The sequence below is a fragment of the Typopeltis vanoorti genome, chromosome 20 (assembly GCF_054136105.1).
Source record: "Typopeltis vanoorti isolate ZY-2024b chromosome 20, IOZ_Tvanoo_1.0, whole genome shotgun sequence".
NCBI lineage: Eukaryota > Metazoa > Arthropoda > Arachnida > Uropygi > Thelyphonidae > Typopeltis > Typopeltis vanoorti.
In genome coordinates, this window is record NC_143568.1 from 65,645,814 (window position 1) to 65,670,004 (window position 24,191).

Genomic DNA, 24,191 nt, shown 5'->3' on the forward strand with positions numbered 1-24,191 from the left:
GACTAGATGTGTCTAACTATAGGCCAGTTTGTGTTTTATCATTAGTTGTTAAGATCTTGGAGAAATTAGTAAGGAACTATATACAGTGTTGGGCAGATGAGTGTAATGTTATCTGTGAGAGTCAACATGGATTTGTTAAGGGGCACTCTTGCTTTAGTGATATGATTGCCTTTTATAATAAAATGACAAGAGCAGTTGAAGGAAAGGCATATACTGCCATTTTTTTGGATTTTCCAAAGGCATTGCCACATCATAAGTTGATATTTAAGTTGCAGCATATGGGTTTAGATGTCGGGTTAGTCAACTGGATTCAGGATTGGCTGTTTGATAGGTATCAGAGATATTGTCAATGGATTGCAAGGGGGATATTCAGTTGTTTGCAGATGATGTGAAGTTAGGAAGGGTTATTAGTAATATTCAGATGCAGCAGGATTTGAATAAACTAGACAGATGGGAAAAGGAATGGGGCTATTGGTTTAATGCAGCAAAATGTAAGGTCTTGAAGTTTGGGATACATCGATGGGAGGCTGCATACTCGATTGGAGGAGCTGTACTGGAGGAAGTAGGGGAGACAAGAAATCTGGGGGTGATGATTGATAGAAAACTGAAATTCAGGAAGCATATTGCAAAAGTGGTAAAGGTAACCCAGATTGCTGCAATACTGAGAAGGACTCTAACCTGCAGAGATAAGAGTTATTGTTCCAGTGTATAAGACCCTTATCAGACCTCACTCAGACTATTGTTCTCAAATTTGGTCCCCAGGATTTGAAGGGGATAAATTAACCATGGAAAGATACAGAGGCAGATAACAAAGATGGTTTCAGGACTATACAATGTTGGTTATAAGGATCAATTGAGGGAATGTGGACTGCAGAGTTTGGTAGATAGAAAGAGGGGAGGTGATATGATTGAGACTTCTGAGTGGTAGTTACAGGGTTGACACTGGAGAGTTCTTTCGCTTGGTGGAACAACAGGAAGGAGCAATGACAAGGGGCCATTCCTGGAAGTTGCAAAAGGAAGCTGTGAGCAAGAGGGACATGGAGGGTGGTTGAACCACCCTCCATGTAGAGAAACCATTGGAATGCATTGACTGATATAGTGGTGAGAGCAAGAACGGTCAATGAGTTCAATTAGGAAGGACTCCCACGATGAGTCTTTTGACTCCATGGAGGCCTGAATAATAATAATAAAAAAATAAGGTAGGAGAAAGGTTACATCCTTGTAGGCCTCCCTGATTAGTTTCTATTTCTTCTGTGTATTCATTGGCATTTATGATTACAGTTGTATTGTTATATAGGCTCTTAATTGCATTTAATAACTGTTATGGATAGCCTTGGTCTTCTGTTCTGTTCTATAGTTTTTATCTGTTAACTCAGTCAAAGGATTTTTCATAATCTATGAATACCAGGTGAGTCTGTAAATTAAATTCTCGTCTTTTTTATAAGTAGTTTTAGTATGAATATATCATCAAATACAACTTCTACCCTTCCTAAATCCAGCCTGTTCTTCTAATAACAAATTATCAGCAATAGTGGCAAGTCTTTTATTTAAAATTTTACTATATAATTTATATGCTGTATTTAATAAGCTAATACCTCTGTACTTTTCACAGAAACTTCTATTTCCCTTTTTAAAAACTGATATTATTTTAGGCTTGACATTCTTGGGGCATATTGCAGGCAATCCAATAGCTATTTAACAGGTTGAGGAATCCTATTTTAAAAGAGATATCACTATACTTAATTAACTCTGAGGTAATTCCATCTTTTCCTGCTGAATTTCTTTTTTGTTATTGATAAAGTTTCTTCCAAGTTTGTTTCTTAGAAACAAACACCAGAATCACTAGAAGCTTACACAAATAAAAGAAACATTGCAAAAATATGGTTCAAGTATGTTGGTTCAATATTACAATATTCATTTTCTAATTAATTTACTAATAAATCTATCCCAAGAATCTTGATGAGTTTTTCTTATAATGCTTTTTGCAATATTGCTTTTATTTCTGTAATCTTCTAGTGATTCTGACATTTGTTTCTACAAGTGTAGCTTGTAGTTTTTTGCTTTTCTTTTATAGCTGTTGCTATTTTATAGTTCGCCCACCGATTAGAGGTCCCTCGACAGTTCTGCACATGTCAGAAAAAGGAGAATCCATTCCGATAATAGGGTAATCACTCTGTCTTCTGGGATGTGTTTGTTTATTATTACAGGTCGGAAAATTTAGCTTTTCTTTTACGAACATTGTAGTTTTTAAAGTGTAACTATTTTGCTTGTATAACAGTTGGAAAAATGTACGTAGAGTATTAACAAAATTAAAAAAAGGTATAGCATAAAACAAAAATTTAACTAAGTTTATTTTTAAGAAAGTTTTCTATAAAATAAAAATAATTATACAGAAAAACAGAAATTTTTTCAAATGAACTTAGATATTCTAAGCTTACAGTTGAGAGAACTGAGACACTTTAATGTCCTAAACCGATTAATTATTTATGACTTGTTGTGACTCTTTTAACAAACCCATTCAAAAAAAGGTTAGAAAAAAATACCATTATCAAATCCTTTTAATCTTCATAGTCATCTGAATCGATGCCCGAATCGCCATCACTTTCACTTAAACTGATCACCAAAGGTTCTCATAATTCTTCGATAATTCCATCTCTGTCCCAATACATATTTTCCAATGAAGTGACATGAAAGCAATATTTTCCCCAGGTTTTGAACCGTAATACTTTCAATCGCCTGTTCCGAAAGCTTAAAAAGTTTCGACATGTCGATATCTCCAGTTACGTTGCGATGGCGAATGAAACTTTTCACTTCTGCCCAAACATACTCAATAGTATTAATATCGCAATGATATAGTGGTAGCCTCAAAGCTAGAAATCCATGCTCTTTGAGCATCGTGTCGAATTTAAATAGTTTAGTTGTGGGCGAGTTTCTTTTGACCAAATTAAGCAATTCAATTTTTCGCATATCTGGGGAATGAGAAATGTTATTTGTAAAGAACCAATCCATAAGAACTTGCTTCTTATTAGACCAATTTGGAACTTTATTTGATCAAATAGAGTGATATGAAGCATTATCAATTATAACAACAGCATTTTTAGGAAGGTTTGGAATCAGTTTTTCTTCTGTCCTCTTTTTGAAAGTCGTAGAATTCATTTGCCTATGGTAATTGGCTTTGTATAGTAAGTTTGAATTCGGTAAAAAACCCATTTCTCCACCCGCACAAAATTATTATGTGCCGTGAGGCATTTCCGGTTTGTAGCGCTCCACATTCTTCTTTAGGCTGCAAACATTTTCCATAATTAAAATTACTATCAATCCAAGTTTCATCTAGATACACAATCAGTTTTTTTCCTCCCTAAAACGTTTGCTCTCAAATACTGCATTCTAGATAAAACAATGTCACTTCGCTCCATGATAAGTTTCCTTTTATTCTGGGACGTTTTAAAACAAAATCCGATTTCATGAAGTATTTTCCTTAAAGTTTCTCTTTTCCAAGGAAAATTAATTTTTTCTTTAAGCACAGGAATCAATTTCAGAACAGTTGACACTCTTTTCTCAACCACGTAAAATTCGTGAATAGTTCTTCTTATAACGTCTACATCAAAATCATTCAAAGCTACGGTTTCGATGGTTTTCTTTACTCTGGTGCTTTTTTTTAGGAGATTTAAATTTTGGCTTACCTTCACCTTTTGATTCCCTACGAATTCTTTTAACAGTCGACCCCGATACGCCCGCAATTGCACTTGCACGTTTTATGACTTGAGAAAGGAGAACAAGGAGATGATTCTTTTTTGCAGAATGTTAACACATTGTTCAATATTCTTTTGCAAGAGCTGCTGAAATGTTTAACAATAGAACTTGTTGACTGTACTGGATCCATCATACAAATTAATAATAAAAAAAATAATGCAAAAAAGCAACAACAAAAATCAAGCTAGTACTAGTACAGCGACAGACAAGAAAGCACGTGATTTCATATGTTGGCGACCAATTCGTACATCCTTCATTTCTTTCTGCCCTTCACCGATTTCAGTCGATTCAGCATGAATCGACTATTCTTGGCAAAATGCCAAGGAGAGATCTACAAATGGTGGGCGAACTATACCATTCCAAATTTTCATTCCTTTTTTCCTTTTGGTCTTTGTTTTTGTCCCAAGAACCTCCTCTGCTGTTTATTTTATTAATGTTTATATTTATCCATTCTTCATTTATGTCAGAAGAAATGGAAATTTGAGATGAGTACTGAGTCAATCAGTTTTAATATAGATTCTTAATGCTGTCTTCCTGGAGTAGGTAAGTTTTGTAGTTTCTTCCTATATATTTTTTTCTTTAGATTCTCCTGGTTTCTGTGATTTCCATTTTGCTTGTATTGCTATTTTTGAGACTACCTGATAATGATCTCAATATGTATCATTACCTCTACAAACTGTTATCTCTTACTTGTGAAGATGGATTTTTAATTAAATTAATTAATATTATGAGTTAATTAATATTAAGAATTAAATATTATAAATGAAGAATGTTAATAAATAATACACAAACAAAGCAACTATAATACCCACTACTCATTATTATTATTATGCTAATAATAATAATAAACTGTGGGTATCAAAGATGTTTGTGTATTTTTTGGCAGTTCATAAATCTAGGGTGAATAAGATTATAAGGCATTTAGGTTTTTGAATAGTTTCAGGTAACTAGAGCTAGAATTTACATTGTCTGATAATTTTAGAAGTACTTTTTGTGTGTTGGTGTAATTTTTAAATTAATGCAAGTTAAATCAGGAATCCTTATCAAAGACCCATATATGCAAATGACGTTGAAGACCTGAGCTTTCAAGATGATATAGTCCTCATTGACTCCACATTACAGATGCCCAAAACCACTTCAACAGCCTTAGGAGAACTGCAGAAATATTTGGACTAAAAATAAACTATCAAAAAACAAAGATATTAAAACATTAGATAGATGGGTATATCTATATAAATCAAAATGATCACCTTGAAGAAGTAGAGGACTTTGTATACTTCGAATCACACATCTCAGATTCTTTAACAGACTTTAAAACAAGAAAACAGAAAGCACTGCAGTTCCACAAAAGTCTTAATAAAGTATGGAAGTCAAGCCTCATTTCAAAGGAGACGAAGATTCGTCTTTACAAGTGCACCAGCCAGTCTATCTTTTGGTATGGCTCCCAGACCTGGAACATCTCAACAAAAGCAGCGACCAATATTATAAATAGCTTTGGAACTACTTGTCTAAGAAATATCCTGGATTACTCCTGGGAAGACCACATTCCCGACTCTACTATATTAGATGAAACCCAGCAAGATCCTCTAATCATACTGTTCAAAGCAACCAAATAAAATGGCTCAGCCACCAACTTAGACATCCACCCTCTGTACCCTTTGATGCTCTGGTCCTCTGTGCCCCTAAAGATGGAAAAAAGAGGCAGACCCCGAACTCCATATTGGAAATACATCAGCAATATTCTCCCCATTTCCCTCCAACTCTCTGCATCAGAGATCCTTCAATTAGCATATGACAGAGTAGCCTGGTTTTACTTCACATCATAATAACCTCCAAGTCCTATCTTAGTGTACACACACTACTTATTTGTTTCGATTGATTTCTCTATTTATAATTGTAAAATTATAAATAAATGATGATGATGATGATGATTCAGAGCATAAATAATCACAAATTTTTTTCTGGATAAATGTGGCTTTTGCATGTTTTTAGCTAAACTGGTAATTTTTTTGATATGGTGGACCTTCACTTTTTTGAATTCTTTTTGTGCTGAAGCATTGGAAACATTGAAGAGCTTCTTTTGTAGTGCACTAATGGTACCATTAATGGGTGTCAGCTAACATAGTACAAAAGTTGTTGATCTGTTTTGTAAAATAAGGAAGCTATTATGAAAGTAAATGCTTAGCACTCGAGGAAACTTAAAATTTGAACTTAGTTTTGACACAAGTGGGAATAATGACTCAGCCATGAATAGTATTTGAGGAATGCCAGTCTCTTCAAATAACTTACTAATATGAGTTTACAGTTACCAAACTGAGGTGCTTTTTCATTAATTTTTTTTAATGCAATTGTCACCCACAAAAAGTTGCTATACCTAAAGTTATATTACTGCGGTGGTGGTGGTGGGGGGGATAAAAGTTTATTTTTATTTTATTTTTTACTTAATCTGTGAACTCTACCCTTGAGACCTAAACATAGAACTTTTCAATCCACTTCAGGCCTCCAGTAAGCTGAGTGCTCTCTCTCTCTCTATCCTACCAGGCAGTGAAATTCATCTCCCACAAAGACAATTATAAGCATCAGTGTCCAGATCAGATTCACACACCTATTATTTGAAGGGAGGGTGCACTAATCATTCAACCAACCTTACCTTCAAATTGAATAGATTCATGAGTTTTTGAACTTTGTCTATGTTTGTTAGCTTTGCTGATGTTGTGCCTGTATGCTGATTTCTGCCCTATGAAAATATCTGCGAAATATTTTCTAACAATAAAATAAATAAAACGTTAGTTATCCCTAGACTTCTTTTTCTTTTAATAAACAGAAATATGAGCAAGAAAACTTAACAGAAAAAAAGTTGAAGTGAAAAAGTAACTGTATGAATTCCGATTTAAATGCTTTAATTGTTTTGAAAGTTAATGCTGTGCTATCTTTTTTTTTTCTTCAAGGTTTTGCACACTGATCCGTGGTTGTGTTTTCTGTGTATGGATTATGATTCTAAATCACATGGATTAATACAGAAAGCTGAAACTTTTCCATCCAGTTATCATCACAAAATCCTTTCATTTTCTCATATTACACCTCCTCCTCCAGTTGAAAGCTATAAAGAAAAAAATGCAGTGAGAGTATTATCACTGTGTAATGCTACTGAATATGGTAAGAAATTTTGTGTATATGATTATTATTATTAGACTGAAACAGAAATAAAAATCTGTTGAATGGGAATTTGTATGTGAATAACCCACTCAAGTTTGCCACACTAATTTTTCAAAAATGATGGTTACTTTTTTTTTTTTGTCACATAAGGATTTTTCTCAAATTATTATATATAAAAGCTACATAAATGAAATCATTATTATTATTGCCACATCTCCATGGAGCCAATCTGTCTTCTGTTTCACACTCACCATTTTTTCTGGCATTGCCTTCCACTCACCTGCTGCTCTCAAGGGAAAAAAATCTTCAGCATCCCTTGTTTTCACTCTCTTTCTAGGACTGGCCTCTTATGAAAAATTTCTTCTGTATTAATCCCTTATCCATCAGACTCCTTACCAACTTATGTCTCAGTCATATCACCCCCTCCTTGTTTTCTTATCTACCAAGCTCTGGAGAAAGAGAGCATTGCATTCCATCCTTCTGTCCTCATATCCGACATTCTAGAAATCTGACCTCACCTTAGTCCCTCCTCTCTGGATCCTTTTCAAAATCTTCACTTCTCATGAAAAACTGTCAGCAAATCTATACCCATTACTCCATATGTAACCTGATCGAAGTTTCGCAGTATGGTCCTTAAATTTCAGGTCCTTGTTTGCCATTATTCTGAGGTTCCTTATCCTCCATCTTGCACATAACATCCCATCATTGCCTTCAAAATTTCAAAATCTTACACTTCAGAACATTGCATTGGATGCTCACACAGTCTATTTAAATCCTTGTGGAAAATCACATCAGTTTCAATCTTTGTAGTCCTTTCCAATGCTGCATTATCTTCTGATAACTCCATATCAGAGTTATTGATGCCAGCGTGGCTGGCCGAGTGGTTAGCGTGTCCACTCCACGGCTGCGGGTTCGAATCCCACCGTGGGCATGGATGTTTGTGATTGTCTGTGGAAATACCAGTGGTGGCATTGGTGTAGTTGCAGTCAGTTGGTGAATTGTGAGTGGTGGAAGCAGAGTTGTAGAGTGGATGCCCTCCCTCGATGAGTCTTTGGACTCCCTGGAGGTGACAAATAATAATAATAATATCTCTATTTAAAATCTACTAGTTGGTGAAAGATCAAGAGAATGATGAGGTAATAATGAGAGAAATAGTTCATTTATATGAAGACTTAACATATGAAGACATATGAAGACATATAACATATGAAGACAAGACATCCAAGTTGTAACTTGGATGTCTTGTAATGTCTCAAAGACATCATCTAAATAATTTCATTTTTCAGGGAAGAATTATTGGAAAGCTTGAAGAACACCATAGAGTTATTGATGTTGCCAAAGAGTTTGGAATCTCACATAGCATTGTATCCAGGCTCTGGGCAGCATTTCACATCAATGGAATGTGTTCCATGTTTGTAAGAGGTTGACTTTGCTCTACCACAGAGCACGAAGCCAGATTTTTGGTTATAACAGCAAAATGTAATCAATGCACCACGGCAGGTCAGCTCCATTTAATCACAGGTATGTAAATATCTACACAAACTATGGCACACCATCTGTGTCAAGTAGGTCTATATACCTGAAGGCCTGTAGTCTGCGTCCTTTCATCCAGAGTAAATCGTAGAGCATGTTTTCAGTGTTGTTATATCCATAAAAATTGTACAAGATGCCAATGAGCTAATGTACTCTTTACAGATGAGAGTCATTTTAGTCTTTCTTGCGATTCTAGATGACATTTGATCTGCCATGAAAATGGTACTGTTCGAGAACGTTCCTGAAGGGATAGATAAGGCAGTAGGAGGAGGCATTATACTTAATGGACACACCGAGCTACAAGTGCTGGAAAAAGGGACAATGACTCTTGATTGATATTGCAACGAAGTTCTTCAAGGTCATGTTTGATTGTTCTGTGGTGCTGTAGGTGAAGAATTCATTTTATGGATGACAATGACACACCACATCGTATACGAGCAATGGAGATACTTTCGGGGACTGAGGATATTAATTGAATCAAATGACTAGCACACTCCCCAGATCTCAACCCAAATGAGCATGTTTGGAATGCAACTTGAAATTCTCCTCCAGAAAACAAACAAGTAAGAGTGGGCCAGTTTGCCTCAAAAACTCCTGAATCACTTGGTGCCAAGTATGGTACGACATCATGAAAGCTGCATCGCAGTTCGGGGTAGACATATTCCATACTGAAATGTCTCTTTGCATAGTTTTCTGTAAGCATTGTACATTAATTCCTTAACTATGTCCTTAGGAAATTTGTACCTTTTGCCAATAATATATTCCAATGTAATTTGTATGAAATTTATAAGACATTTTTTGTGTAATATTATTTATTAGCATGTTGGAAATAAATTTGTTCACATTTTACTCTAGTCATAAAAATTTTTTCATATACAGGTAAAAATGTAGTTCGTCTTTAGCTTTTGAATGTGTATATTAATGATATTATTATTATTATTCAGGCCACCATGGAGTCAAAAGACTGATCGTGGGAGGTCCTTTCTAAGAAACACAAGTCTATCAAGACTCGAGGGACGTCCCTCCTAGGAAACACAAAGTCTATCATACCACTCCTTAACGCATTGACCGTTCTTGCTCTCACCACTCTATCAGGCAGTGCATTCCATGGTTCAATCACCCTCGATGCAAAGAAACCACTCCTCACCCTCTTTCTCACAGTTTCCTTTCGTAACTTCCAGGGATGTCCCCTCGTCATCACTCCTTCCCACTATTTAACCAAGCGAAAGAACTCCCCAGTGTCAACCATGTAACCACCTCTCAGCAGTTTAAAATCTCAGTCACATCACCTCTTCTTCTTCTATCCACCAAACTCTGCAATCCACACTCCCTCAGCTGATCCTCATAACTAACATTGTACAGTCCTGACACCATCTTTGTTATCCGCCTTTGTACCCTTTCTGCAGTTAATTTATCCCCTTCAAATCCTGGGGACCAGATCTGAGAACAATAATCTAAGTGTGGTCTGATCAGAGTCTTATACAACAGAATGATAACCCTTTTATCTCTGCAGGTCAGTGTCCTTCTCATTATTGCAGCAATCCTCTATGTTACCTTCACTACCTTTGCAATATGTCCCCTAAATTTCAGGTTTCTATCAATCATCAACCTTAGATCTTTTGTCTCCCCTACTTCCTCCAGTTTAACTCCTCCCATGTTGTTAGAATCAAAAAGGGAAAGTGAGTTTTTTTGAGAGTTGTGGATGATTTGAATGACTTGAGTATAGTGCAAGAGAAGATATAAAGGAGTTATTAGAAGAAATGGGAGGTGGTGGAGAATAAGAATGAGTAAGCTGTGATTTATGATGATTGGTGTGCATAATTAATTGATAGATGGAAAGGCTCAAATATGAGTGCTAGATTGCACTTCTATAGAATTGAAATGGTAAATGTAGAAAATGCTGCTCACGAAGAGTGTTAGTAGAAAGTGAGGAAAACCAGATCTATGAAGGATATGCTAATGAAATTCTATGCAGCCACCCCTTGGATGAGAGAGTGGGAGTGAAAATAATTTTTCATTTAGTTTCTCAAGATTCAAATTTGAATGTGACAGTCAATCAATACAGATGTAAGAATAGTTGCAGATCCAAGGGCTATGTAATGTACTGCTAGACATTGGTGCTAAAAGTTCAGTGGTCATCTGGCAATTCTTTGTGCTCTTGAAAAATACAAGAAAAAACATATAGGTCTTAGATACACAGGTCAATCTAAGGGGTATTTATAATCAGTTGACTACTTAGAGCATCTCTGTAGATATATTCTTTCCTGATTTTTATCATACTGTGATACATGAATTATTAGTTTTGAACTATATCAAGTAATGTATTCTATGCTGGTTGTTTTATGAGAATTCTTATTTTGAATAAGTATTCCTAAGATTATTCGTCTGGAATAATTTCATTATATGGAATTGAATTTTATAAGAAGTCCTCTAAGAGCTCTACTGAAACAGCAGTGTACTGTCCCACCTGATGAATAAAGGGTTGCATACAGAACAAGAGCCTGATATTTTAAACAAAGACAGTTTTTATACCACTGTACTAATGCCAGGAGTATTCGGAATAATGGAGATGAATCGGTGGCACTAATAGCATGCCTGTCTGAAGGTTGTTGGGATCTCTGAGACATGGTTGGTGGAAGATGATATAATAAGAGGAATAGAAGTAGCAGGGTGGTACAGCATTTTTCGGCAGGATAAGAAGGGAAAACGTGGTTGTGGAGTTCTGCTTGTGATAAGTGATGACTTATGTCCTCTAAGATGGGGCTTTGGAAGGTAGTGACACTAATGGTTTTGAAAGCATATGATGTGAGGTAGAGATGGGCAAGACAGGATATTTAGTGGGGCATTGCTACAAGCCAGGAAGCACAGAGGATGTGGAGCAGGAGATATTTAGACAGTTGAGCTTGGCAAGTACAAGAAGAATGATTGTTATGGAAAATTTTAACTACAGCAGTATAAATTGGAAAGAGGAAAATGCATGTTGTAATAAAGGAATGGAATTTCTAGAATTTTTGAGGGATAAATGTCTTAGGCAACATGTAATAGAGGGAACAAGAGGTTCAAGAGTTTTGGATTTGGTCATAGCATCAGAAGAGCTGATTATAACTAAGATGACATCTCTTCCACCAATTGGAGAGAGAGTGACCATGTGGTTTTGACTTGGAAGATGAATAGACATGCAGGAATATCAAAGAGATGGAAATGTATGTGGAATTATAAAGGCAGGTGATAATAATAGTCTTAAATAACTTGGAGCAGTTCCATGGAGGGTGGAATTGGATGGCCAAGATATCATTAGTGCTTGAGAAATTATGAAGGAATATTTGTTAGCAATAGTAAGCTGTATTCCACGAGCGAAGAAGAGGACAAAACTTTTTTTTTTTTGGTGTAAAGTGGATGAGAAACAATATCAAACAGGAACTACAGGTGAAAAAGAGGTTATGGAAGAGATATAAGGAGAGAGGTGGAGAGCAGGTACATGAAGAATATAAGACTCAGTCTAGGAGAGTAACTAATATGATAAGGGAGGCGAAACTGTAATATGAAAAGAGATTGGCCCTGAGATCCAAAGAAAATCCTAGGGAATTTTTTAAGTATGTGGCCAGTAGGAGGAAAAATGATTGTGGAAGAATGACATTGTTGGATAAAAATAGGAAAAGAGTGACTGATGCAAAGGACATAGCAGAGTTGTTATTATTATTATTATTATTATTATTATAGGCAGCTCCAAGGAGTCCTTAGACTCATTGAGGGAGACCCAATATCATGTCAAGGACAACTATTCAACATTCACACAGTATGTATCATACTTCACCTTGAACTCATTTACAGTCATGGCACCCACAACAGACTCTGGCAGTTTATTCCACTCATTTACCACTCTCCAAGTAAAAAACCTAGCTCTGACACCCTTGCTAACCACACTCTTACCAAGCTTTCATGGATGGCCCCTAGTTCTCCCACTACCAGTCCTATTCTCAAAAATATCTTCTGAATTAATCTTATAGAAACCCTTCAGTAATTTGAATGTCTCAATCTTATCACCCCATTTCTGCAGCCCACAAATCTTCAACCTGTTCTCATACGGTTCATTCCATAGTCCTGCTATCATCTTGGTCACTCGTCTCTGGATCCTCTCCATCTCTTCCCCATCAAGAAGAAACCCTGGCACCCATATCTGGACACAGTAGTCTAGATTGTTCATTGAACAATTATTGGGATATTTCATCCTGGAGAAGTAGGTTTTAATACTGGAGAGATAGGGTAGGTTCGAGGTTTAGAGATGCAAGAGGAGAGTGTGATACTAATACTAAGTACTCTGGATGTCAGTAAAGCTGTGGGACTGGATGGTATTTTGCCACAGGTTATGAGAGAATGTGTTAAAGAAATGACAGCTCCATTGACCTGGCTTTCCAATGAAAGTATTGCTACGAGAAAGATACCCAAGAAATGGAAGGAGGGTAAGATAGTGTCATTGCATAAGGGCGTTAGCAGACTAGAAGTGTCTAATTATAGGCCAGTTTGAGTTTCATCAGTAGTTGTTAAGATCTTGGAGAAATTAGCGAGGGGGCCATATACAGCGTTGGGCAGATGAGGGTAATGTTATCTGTGGGAGTCAACATGGATTTATTAAAGGGTGCTCTTGCTTTATTAATAATAATGTTTTTTATTCAGCACCCAAATATACAATTGGGTGCTGCTATAGACCAGGTGATGGAAAAGATGGTGGAGACGGTATGCACAAGCAAATAGAAGAAATTAGTGGAAGGAGGGTAATTATTATGGGAGATTTCAACTATGGTCGTATTGATTGGAGTGAGGAGAGGACACATGGGAGGAAGGAATTGGATTTTATGCGGTTATTAAGGGATAACTATCTGTGACAGCATGTAATGGAAAATACTAGGGATCAGAGAGTGCTTGACCTAGTAATTACATCTGAGGATTTGGCTGTAACAAATATGACCACATTTCCACCAATTGGTGAGAGTGATTATAGGGTCTTGACTTGGGAGGTGGCTAAAGGTGTGGAATTTACAATTAAGACAGGGTACATGTGGAATTATCGGGCTGGAAAGTATGACAAGTTTAGGAGTTTGATTGGTTCAGTGCCATGGCATGTATAACTGCAAGGACTAGAAGTTGATAGTGCATGGGAGGCAGTTAAGAAGTGTTTGCATGAAGCAATGGCTGACTGTATACCTAGAGTCCGAATAATAAATCAAGTAGGAGTTAAATGGATGAATAACACCATTAAGCTTGAGCTGCAAAAAAAGAAACAACTATGGAGGGAATTTAAGGAGAAAGGTGACCGGCAGGCACATCAACAGTTATAAAGCACAGGCCAGAAGGGTAACGAGTGTGGTAAGAAAAGCAAAAAAGGATTACGAAAGAACATTGGCCATGCAGGCTAAAGAGAATCCTAAACAGTTTTTTCGATATGTTGCAAGTAAAAAGAAAAATGTATATGGCAGAATGATTTTAAAGAATGCCGATGGTAGGGAGGTAAATGAATCAGTTGACATAGTCGAGTTAATGAGGGAGCACTTTGCAAGAATATATTATCCAGGTGGTGACATTGCAGAAACGAATGAACCAGTAGATTATACGGGAATTGTGGTGAATGAAGTGGAGGTGAGTAGTCTATTGCATAACCTCAATGTCAATACATCTGTGGGATTGGATGGTATACCAGCTCGTGTCGTACAAGAAGCAGCTAAAGAATTGTCAGTACCCTTGACCATTTTGTTTAATTTGAGTCTCGGGTCTGAGTTAGTCCCGGGGGGGGGGGGGGGAATAGTTCCACTGCATAAGGTAGTTCCAAGACTGCTGTCGTAAAGTACCGACCGATTAGCATTTCAGGAATCATTGTCAAGGTCTTAGAGAAATTAGTCAAGAAAAGAATACATGATTGGATAGATGAAAATGGGATATTGTATGGGGGACAACATGGTTTTGTGAAGGGTAGATCATGCCTCAGTAACTTGCTCACGTTTTATAACACAGTGACGGCTGAACTGGATAAGGGTAATGGGTTTACAGTGATTCTACTGGATGTTGCCAAGGCCTTTGACAGAATACCACATGGAACCCTAATCAGTAAACTAGAGCAGATGGGGATGGATATAGGGTTGGTGAGATGGATAGGAGGGTGGTTGTTGAAAGTTTATTTTTCACTTGGTTAGAGTATAATAAATTTAGTTTAATCCTTTATCCAAGTGTGAGCAAACAAAGTTTGCGCCTGAAAGTATCTTCAGGACTGGGGTAAGGTGGTACAACACCAAGGCACTCCTTGCAAAGGTGGAGCAAGCTACCAACACTCCTATCTCAGTATCTCCCTTAATGCAAAACACATCTCCTTGCGGATATGTCTAATGTTATGCATTAAGGGAAGGGCCACAACCCAGACTAGTTTCGACCTTTATTGAGGTCTCTTCAGTGGGAGCCAGGCCCAAGTGGGGATACCAGGCAGAAGATGAGAGTTGGTAGCTTGATCCACCTTTGCAAGGAGTGCCGTGGTGTTGTACCACCTTACCCCAGTCCTGAAGATACTTTCAGGTGCAAACTTTGTTTGCTCACACTTGGATAAAGGATTAAACTAAATTTATTATACTCTAACCAAGTGAAAAATAAACTTTCAACATCTTTCTCTAAATCCAGAGTAATTTATTAAAAAAGGGTGGCACACCATTTGGCAACTCCTATAGGTAGAGATGACCTGCTAATGCTTCTGCCTGGTATCTCCACTTGGGCCTGGCTCCCACTGAAGAGACCTCAATAAAGGTCAAAACTAGTCTGGGTTGTGGCCCTTCCCTTAATGCATAACATTAGACATATCCGCAAGGAGATGTGTTTTGCATTAAGGGAGATACTGAGGTAGGAGTGTTGGTAGCTTGCTCCACCTTTGCAATTAGTGCCTTGGTGTTGTACCACCTTACCCCAGTCCTGAAGATACTTTCAGGCGCAAACTTTGTTTGCTTGGATAAAGGAGGGTGATTGATGGAGAGATACCAGAGAGTGGTTTATTCAGGAGTTGAGTCTAAAAGACGGCTTGTGACTAGTGGTGTGCCGCAGTGCTCTGTTCTTGGACCACTACTTTTCAATTTGTTCATCAATGATATAGGAAAGGATCTGAAAGGAAGTGTTCACTTGTTTGCTGATGATGCAAAGTTGGGTAGAGCAATTGTGAGTGCACAGGATGTCAAAATTTTACAGGATGATTTGGATAGTTTGGAGGACTGGGCAAGGAAAAATGGATGTCAATTTAATGTGGCAAAGTGTAAGGTTTTTCATTTTGGGGTGAAAAGAATAGCAGCAGTATATCGAATTGGTGGAACTGTTCTCCAGGAGATTGATGAGGCCAGGGATTTTGGGGTGTTGGTGGATAGGGAATTGAAGTTTAGGAGGCACATTGCAAAAGTAGCTAAATCAGCTAATCAAATCACTTGGCTTCTGAAAAATACTTTAACATGCAGAGACAAACAAGTTATTGTTCCTCTGTATCAAGCCTTGATAAGACCCCACTGGACTACTGTGCCTGCCCAGTTATGGGTGCCAGGATTTCTTCGTGATGGGGATGAAGTGGAGAGGATCCAGAGACGAGTGACCAAGGTGATAGCAGGTCTGTGGAATGAACCTTATGAGAATAGGTTGAAGATTTGTGGGTTGCAAAAATTGGTCGATAGGCGGAAAAATGGTGATATGATTGAGACATTCAAATTACTGAAGGGTTACTATAAGATTAATCCAGAAGATATTTTTGAAAATAGAACTGGTGGTGGGAGGACTAGGGGCCATGCATGGAAGCTGGGCAAGAATGTGGTTAAGAAGGGTGTTAGAGCTAGGTTTTTTTACTTGGAGAGTGGTGAATGAGTGGAATAAGCTGCCAGAGTCTGTTGAAAGTTTATTTTTCACTTGGTCAGACTATAATAAATTTAGTTTAATCCTTTATCCAAGTGTGTGCAAACAAAGTTTGTGCCTGAAAGTATCTTCAGGACTGTGGTAAAGTGGTACAACACCAGGCGACTCCTTGCAAAGGTGGAGAAAGCTACCAACTTTCCTATCTCAGTATCTCCCATAATGCAAAACACATCTCCTTGCAGATATGTATAATGTTATGCATTAAGGAAAGGGCCACTACCTACGACCTTGCTAATGCTTCTGCCTTGGTATCTCCACTTGGGCTGGCTCCCACTGAAGAGACCTCAATTAAGGTCGAAACTAGTCGGGGTAGTGGCCCTTCCCTTAATGCATAACATTATACATATCTGCAAGGAGATGTGTTTTGCATTATGGGAGATACTGAGATAGGAATGTTGGTAGCTTTTTCCACCTTTGCAAGGAGTCGCCTGGTGTTTTACCACTTTACCACAGTCCTGAAGATACTTTCAGGTGCAAACTTTGTTTGCACACACTTGGATAAAGGATTAAACTAAATTTATTATAGTCTGACCAAGTGAAAAATAAACTTTCAACATCTTTCTCTAAATCCAGAGTAATGTAATAAAAAGGTGGCACACCGTTTGATAGCTCCTATAGGAGGAGATGACCTTGCTAATGCTTCTGTCTTGGTATCTCCACTTGGGCCTGGCTACCACTGAAGAGACCTCAATAAAGGTCGAAACTAGTCTGGGTAGTGGCCCTTCCCTTAATGCATAACATTATACATATCTGCAAGGAGATGTGTTTTGCATTATGGGAGATACTGAGATAGGAGTGTTGGTAGCTTGCTCCACCTTTGCAAGGAGTAGCCTGGTGTTGTCCCACCTTACCCCAGTCCTGAAGATACTTTCAGGCGCAAACTTTGTTTGCACACACTTGGATAAAGGATTATACTAAATTTATTATTGCCAGAGTCTGTGGTGGGTGCTACAACCGTGAATGAGTTCAAGGCAAGTATGATAGATACTGTGTGAATGTCGAATGACATGATGTTAGGGCCTCCCTCGATGAGTCTGTCGACTCCTTAGAGTTGCCCGGAATAATAATAATAATTAATGGGGGATCACCTTCATGAATATGAGTGGTCATAAATCGGGAACTGACTAGATATTAGAATTCCTTAAATTTTTCCAGATATGTATGTAAAAATGTTTTTATTTTGACCATTGTTATCATATAATTATGTTATTTTGTCCTAAGCAAGGGGGGGAAAAACATTTTATTTATAAAAGTTCTGTTTTCCAGGTATTTATGCTCTTCGGCAACTGGAAATTGAAACATATCATTATTTTAAAAATCAGCCTTGTGATACAGAGGTATAGTATAGTTATATACTTTATGTATTAGATATGTTATTTTATTTTTTTCATTTCATAATGTATAATCAAAACAGAAATTATATTTTTTTTTTATTCTGATAATCATGAAATGTTGTTTTATAATCATGTCTAAAGAAAGATATATATCAGAACGGATCCAGAGAAAGTTCACTAAGCCGGATTAAGACAGATTGGGAGAATGCAACTTGCAGAACAATGTGAACAGATGGAGAGGGTATATGATTGAAATGTCTGAGTCAGCGAAATGTTGTTACCAAATAGATGTTGAGAAGATTTCTCATAGAGCAAGGAGGCAAGGATAGAACAAGAAGCCATTCCTGGAAGCTGTATAAGGCAAGGGAGTGAGAAGCAGGTTCTTTTCATGGTGGTGAGTGGTATACATTGCCTGAAGGGGTGGTGAGCAGAAACTGTGAATGGGTTTAAGGCACGGTTTGATGATCTTTTTTTTTTTGCGTGAGAGTGTGTGTACCTCCTGCAATGAGTCTTTGGAATCCATGGAAGCCTGATGTTAATAATAATAAAGTACAAAAAATTCTACAAAAGCACTGAAATTGTTCTCCTTAAGGATTGACTTAGGAATGAACTGGCAGCCTCATTTCCTGTATTTGTGGAACAGTTTGATTTTAAATATAGAACAAAACAAGTTTACTGAAAAAAAAAAATTAACATTCATCTGTATGAAAAGGAAAAGCAGAACTATCTATCCCCACTCAAAGTCATAATCACATAATCAATCTGTCATCAAAAGAATTTAAGTTTTTTAAGTTTACCTTAGACCTTTACAATATTCCCAAAATAGACATCATAGCCAACCTAGAAAAGGGATAAGGAGATTACCAACAGATTCACCTGACCTTCATGCAGCTTCTTTGTTGCTAAGAGCTACACTACTACCTAGAAATATTCCAAAAACGGAAATGACACCTCTTAAAAAATTACTTTGCAACAATGACATTGTGGTCATAATTTAGCAAAAATGAATAGCTTACTATCAGGTAACAATTACTCATGCTGTACAAGATTATATCCTGCTTGGTGCATGCACACACACACACGTGCACGCGCAAAGTAAGATTTGATAAAAGTGCCAGAGGAAATTAAATGTCTTACTCCAAAACTCACACTGGTTCCAAGAAATTATGGTGTCCCAAAGATTCATAAAACAGAGGTACCTTCAAGACTCATCATGGATGCCAGAGATTCACCTACCTCCAAATGCCAAATATCTGTCTCAACTAGATGCACCACACATAAGATAAAAAGCTGTCTTTCATTTAAAAAAAAAAAAAAAGTTGCATTTCATTGAGAAAATCACAAATATAGTAATAGAAGCATTAGACTCTCTGGCAAACTTAGATGTTATTGACCTATTCACAAATGTTCCCAGAGAAGGAACTTTAGATCTACTTAAGAGATCTTTTTCCACTAGTGTCATCCTGTTCATACGTTGTATAGATTTTTTTTTCTTTCCAGGATGGACTGGGAACAAACATGAGGTCTTGCCATAGGCTCCACTTTCAGCTAATTTATTTACAGAATCTTTTGAAAAGAAAGATAGATTGGAAATCTTGTATTCTAGACTGAAAGTCCCCCCTGATTCATCAAAATCCAAAAAATTGTCTGTTGACATTATTTTTATCACATGGGTCAGGTTCATAAAGAAATGGAGCATTTCAAAAACTTGTTAGCACCCTGCATCCTAATATAAAGTTCAGAACTTGAAACCTGCAGGATATTACCTTTCCTCGCCATTCTCCTAAAAACCTTTGAGAAAAGACTTAATTTTTTTCAATGTACAAAAAAAAAAAAAAAAAAAAATGTTCAAAAAAAAAAAAAAACATAAACACTAGTAGATTCATATATGCTTCCACTCATTACCACTCCTTATAGAATTATATGTTATAGGAACAGAGCCTATAACATCTCCAGCAACATAGGAAAAAAGAAACAAAACATTTCTTGGTACCTTTATGATAAGGTAGTATATGATACTACCTTATCATAAAGGTAGCTTTCTCTTCACTATACAATAACATCCTGCCTTATGATGCTTCACTTTATGACAATCCACTCATACAATGCTTATGAATTATGACCAGTGCCCATTTATATGATGCTGCCTTTGCTCGTATGACAGTTTTAGCAACATGACGTTTCTCTGAATCAACCAATGTGCAGTATTCTTGAACTCAATTTGTTTATGGTGTCATTGCCTGCTACTTCTCTGTGTATTTTGGTATTTCACTGTGAATTATAAATTATTTTAATGTTGTTAATAACATTTAATAATAATGTTGTTAATAACACATAAAATTCAAATTGAAGGTGCTGTTTCTTCCAGAGAAAGAAGAAGAATCATAAACCTATTATATTACATGCTTTGCTTCAAATATTAAATTTAGTGATGGTGTCAAACAGTGTGATAGGCCACAGGCTAAACCTACCTCATATCACTGTTATTGCGAGGTAAGTTGAGACTGTGGCAGTAGTTTTAAACAAAGATAAAGTTTTTAGTGAAGTGAAAAGTGCTGCTCTGATTAATACTACAGTTATCCATAAACATGACAATCTTATTGCTAAAACAGAAAAAATTTTAATTGTGTAGATTGATGACTGAAGTGATTGGAACGTTCCCTTAAACCAAGATATTCAGAATAACTTATTTGTTTGCAAAAATTGTTCTCAATTTTTTGTTTGCACATCTAATATAGCTGACTGCTTTATTTACATCAATTATAAGTGGTGAAAAAGAAAAGTAGTGATTTGTTATATGATGGTGGTCTGGACCATGATCTATCATATGACTGGAGTATGCCTGTACAAGATTTACAAATTCTTATAGCCTGCAAAATCTTATCCATCCTCCATATCTCCATATGTCAGAGCATTTTAAAGATGTCAAAAAGAAAAAACAAGTCTGGATAAGCTTTTCCCATAACCAATGACTAACATCAAGTACTTTGGCATAAAACATAAATGCATTACATCAAACATAACTATTTCATCATAGGAAATCCAAGGATGCTTCTGAAATGCTGTGCCACCATGCTCAGTGCAATGAAAACCAAGGTTTGTTCCTGCATGAGGTTTGGTCTTTATTCATCAAAAATCTGATATCTATAGACCCAGGTCTACAGATATCAGACATTACATTGCAGAGCATGGTGAACTAATACACCTGCTTTCATGCATTTCTTACTTAATGTGATATGCTTACCTCCTTTAGCTTTTTTAACTTTTTTTTTTGTGACACAAGTAAGCGTCTGATGAGATTTCTTTGTTGAATAAAGTATTTTATGCTTCTTCATATCAAATGGTCCTTAAACCAGAAATTTAAAGAACATCTTCAAATCCACTGAAACCTCAACTCTTTATTTTGTTCTCTTATGAGACTAAAGAAGAAGCCTTATTATTAGACAAGAAACCATTAGATAAGAAAGTGGATTTAATATAATGTTTTCTTCTTTTGAGAGCCTCTGTAGCTCAGTTGGTATAGACCAGTGATGGCGAACCTTTTTACCCAGGTGTGTCAAACATCTTTTTTTTTAAATATTGACGTTGTTGATGTGCCACTTGCATACATGCATTCTAAAATTAACTACATAATCATAGATGGTGACTTATACATATCATATTAGGCTATTTATTTAATAGGACATTGATATAAAATCTATGAATTCATATTATACAATTAATTTAATAAAGTGAAATTACAAACTTACGTTACTTACATTACTCCCTGGAAGTTACGAAAGGAAACTGTGAGCAAGAGGGTGAGGAGTGGTTTCTTTGCATGGAGGGTGGTTGAACCGTGGAATGCATTGCCTGATGGAGTGGTGAGAGCAAGAACGATCAATGAGTTTGAGGAGTGGTATGACAGACTTTGTATTTCTTGGGGGGGGGGGGACCTCTCCTCGATGAGTCTTTTGACTCCATGGAGGCCTGAATAATAATAATAATTACATTTAATGACATGTCTGTTGCTGAGTATAATAAATTTAGTTTAATCCTTTATCCAAGTGTGAGCAAACAAAGTTTGCGCCTGAAAGTATCTTCAGGACTGGGGTAAAGTGGTACAACACTAGGGCACTCCTTGCAAAGGTGGAGCAAGCTACCAACACTCCTACCTCAGTATCTCCCATAATGCAAAACACATCTCCTTGCAGATATGTCTAATGTTATGCATTAAGGGAAGGGCCACAACCCAGACTAGTTTCGACCTTTATTGAGGTCTCTTCAGTGGGAGCCAGGCCCAAGTGGAGATACCAGGCAGAAGCATTAGCCGGTCATCTCTACCTATAGGAGTTGCCAAATGGTGTGCCACCCTTTTTTAATATATTACTCTGGACCCCAGTCCTGAAGATACTTTCAGGCGCATACTTTGATTGCTCACACTTGGATAAAGGATTAAACTAAATTTATTATACTCTAACCAAGTGAAAAATAAACTTTCAACATCTGTTGCTGAGTACTAGTAGAAAGTTGCTTTATAGAAGGGCTATAGTGTGTACATTTTAATGCTACACAGGCAGCGCTCAAATCATTGCTCAATCTATTTCTCCTTTTCGATTTGATATTATTTAAGGCAGAAAATAGAGTTTCACAAGAGTATGTAGAAGAGAAAATTGTTAGAAGAGCTTTAGCAAATGAGCATGAAAGCTTTTGGGAAATCTATTCCAAACGCTTAGAATTTCACAGTCTGAATTTTTACATGTGGGTATCATGCAGACGTTCCTGCTCAAGTTCTTCTAATTCATTTCTAAGAGCAATAAACTTTCTTTTCCATATAGGATTACACTGGAAGTTGGCTAGTTGCATTTCTAGATCTTTTAAATTCAACCACTCAAAGCCATCTAATTTAAGATCCATGAATTCTGTTTCATCAGGATACTTTATGAATTGGATTATTTGTTCCAACATTTGAAATTGCTCAGATCTAGAAGAAAACTGCTCAGTTACTGACTTTAGAACTTCGATAGATTGGTTGATATGTTGTTCACGATTTTTGGGGCTGGTTTCGTCAAAAAAAATTTTCACTCTTGAGAAATACTTAAAATTGTTACTTTCTAAATCACGTTGAAATATTTTGAGTTTGTTCTCAAAGCTATTGATCGTGCCTAACATAATATTGAAACCTTACAATTGTATATTAAGTTCATTCAGGTGCAATGAAAATTCTGTGAAAAACATCAACTTACTGAGCCAAGCCAAATCATTCAACTGAGAAAATTTGTGCTCCGTGCCCTTCGTATTTAAATATAATTTCATTTCATTTCATTTCATTTAAACATTCAACAAACCGTTCAAGTACTTGGCCACGACTCAACCATCGAATATTATTGTACATTAATAGACCATTGTACACTGATTCAACTTTGCTTAAAAGTGAATTAAATTCTTGTTTGTTTAAACCCTGGCAGCAATAAAATTAGTTACCGTTATCACATTTCTCATTACATCATCCAAATCCTTTAAGCCTGATTTCGCACACAGTGTCTCCTGATGTATAATACAATGGAAACAAACCAGTGGATGACCAACATATTCTGTAAATTGTTTGATAAAACCGACATTACAGCCAACCATATTAGGCGCGCCATCAGTTGCAATCGAAAATATTTTCGATAAATTTATGGAACACTAATAACACAGTCGCATATGTCTTTACCTGTCATGTTTTGAGGTAAATTTTCCAACTTTATCAATTCCTCGTGCATAGAATCACCATGAACATTCCTTGCAATAATAGCCAATCGAGCTGATGATGTAATATCTGTAGTTTCATCGAGACAAATGGAAAAACAATGTCATGAGTTCAAGTCTTGTTGTATTTGATTTTCTATACTAGCATTCATTGATATAACTCTGTCTTTAATAGTATTCCTACTTAATGGTTACTTTTTCATGCGCTTTACAATAGCTTCCTTATTATGAAAGTCCTCAAATAAAAATGGCGCACACTTTAATATAAGATTAATTAAATTAATTAATACACTTTAATATAACAAAAGCTTCTTTAATATAATCACCTTCACTAAGTGGTTTCCCATGTTCAACAATAGCGTGTGAAATACTGTAACTTGCAGCTACTAAATTTGAAGGTCCTGAAAGAAATTTAATTAAAGTCCCTGATTGTAATTCTGCCAGTTTTAGATGTTGCGATATGTATTCTTTGAGTTCTTAAAAAGTTTTTTCTAGGAGCCATTTGTGCTTAGTTTCAAAATGTCTTCTTACATTCCAAGTTCTACTCACCACACAATTTACAGAGAACTTTATCGCCTCTATCAATAACACCATAGTGTTCTGTCCAGGCATCTTGGAAATTTCTTCCACTTCCTTTCTGTGATAATTTTAGTTTTTTATTAGTGCTAGCTGCCATTGTAAAAAGGGTTCACAAATTAAAAAAGAGCACAATTATATACAGTGGTAATTAAGCAGTAATAATTAGTAAGAACTAACAATTACTGG

General features: G+C 36.5%; 1 protein-coding gene across 1 annotated transcript in view; it reads left to right on the forward strand.

Annotated features, from left to right (window-relative positions):
- Positions 1-24,191, forward strand: part of LOC150095526 (inactive DNA (cytosine-5)-methyltransferase DNMT3L-like) — a 361,976-nt gene that overhangs the window by 281,141 nt on the left and 56,644 nt on the right. Inside the window, exons 13-14 of the mRNA XM_090410700.1 lie at positions 6,702-6,909; positions 17,629-17,699. Coding sequence (XP_090266826.1) covers positions 6,702-6,909; positions 17,629-17,699 — 279 coding nt within the window. The remainder of the gene's footprint in view (positions 1-6,701; positions 6,910-17,628; positions 17,700-24,191) is intronic.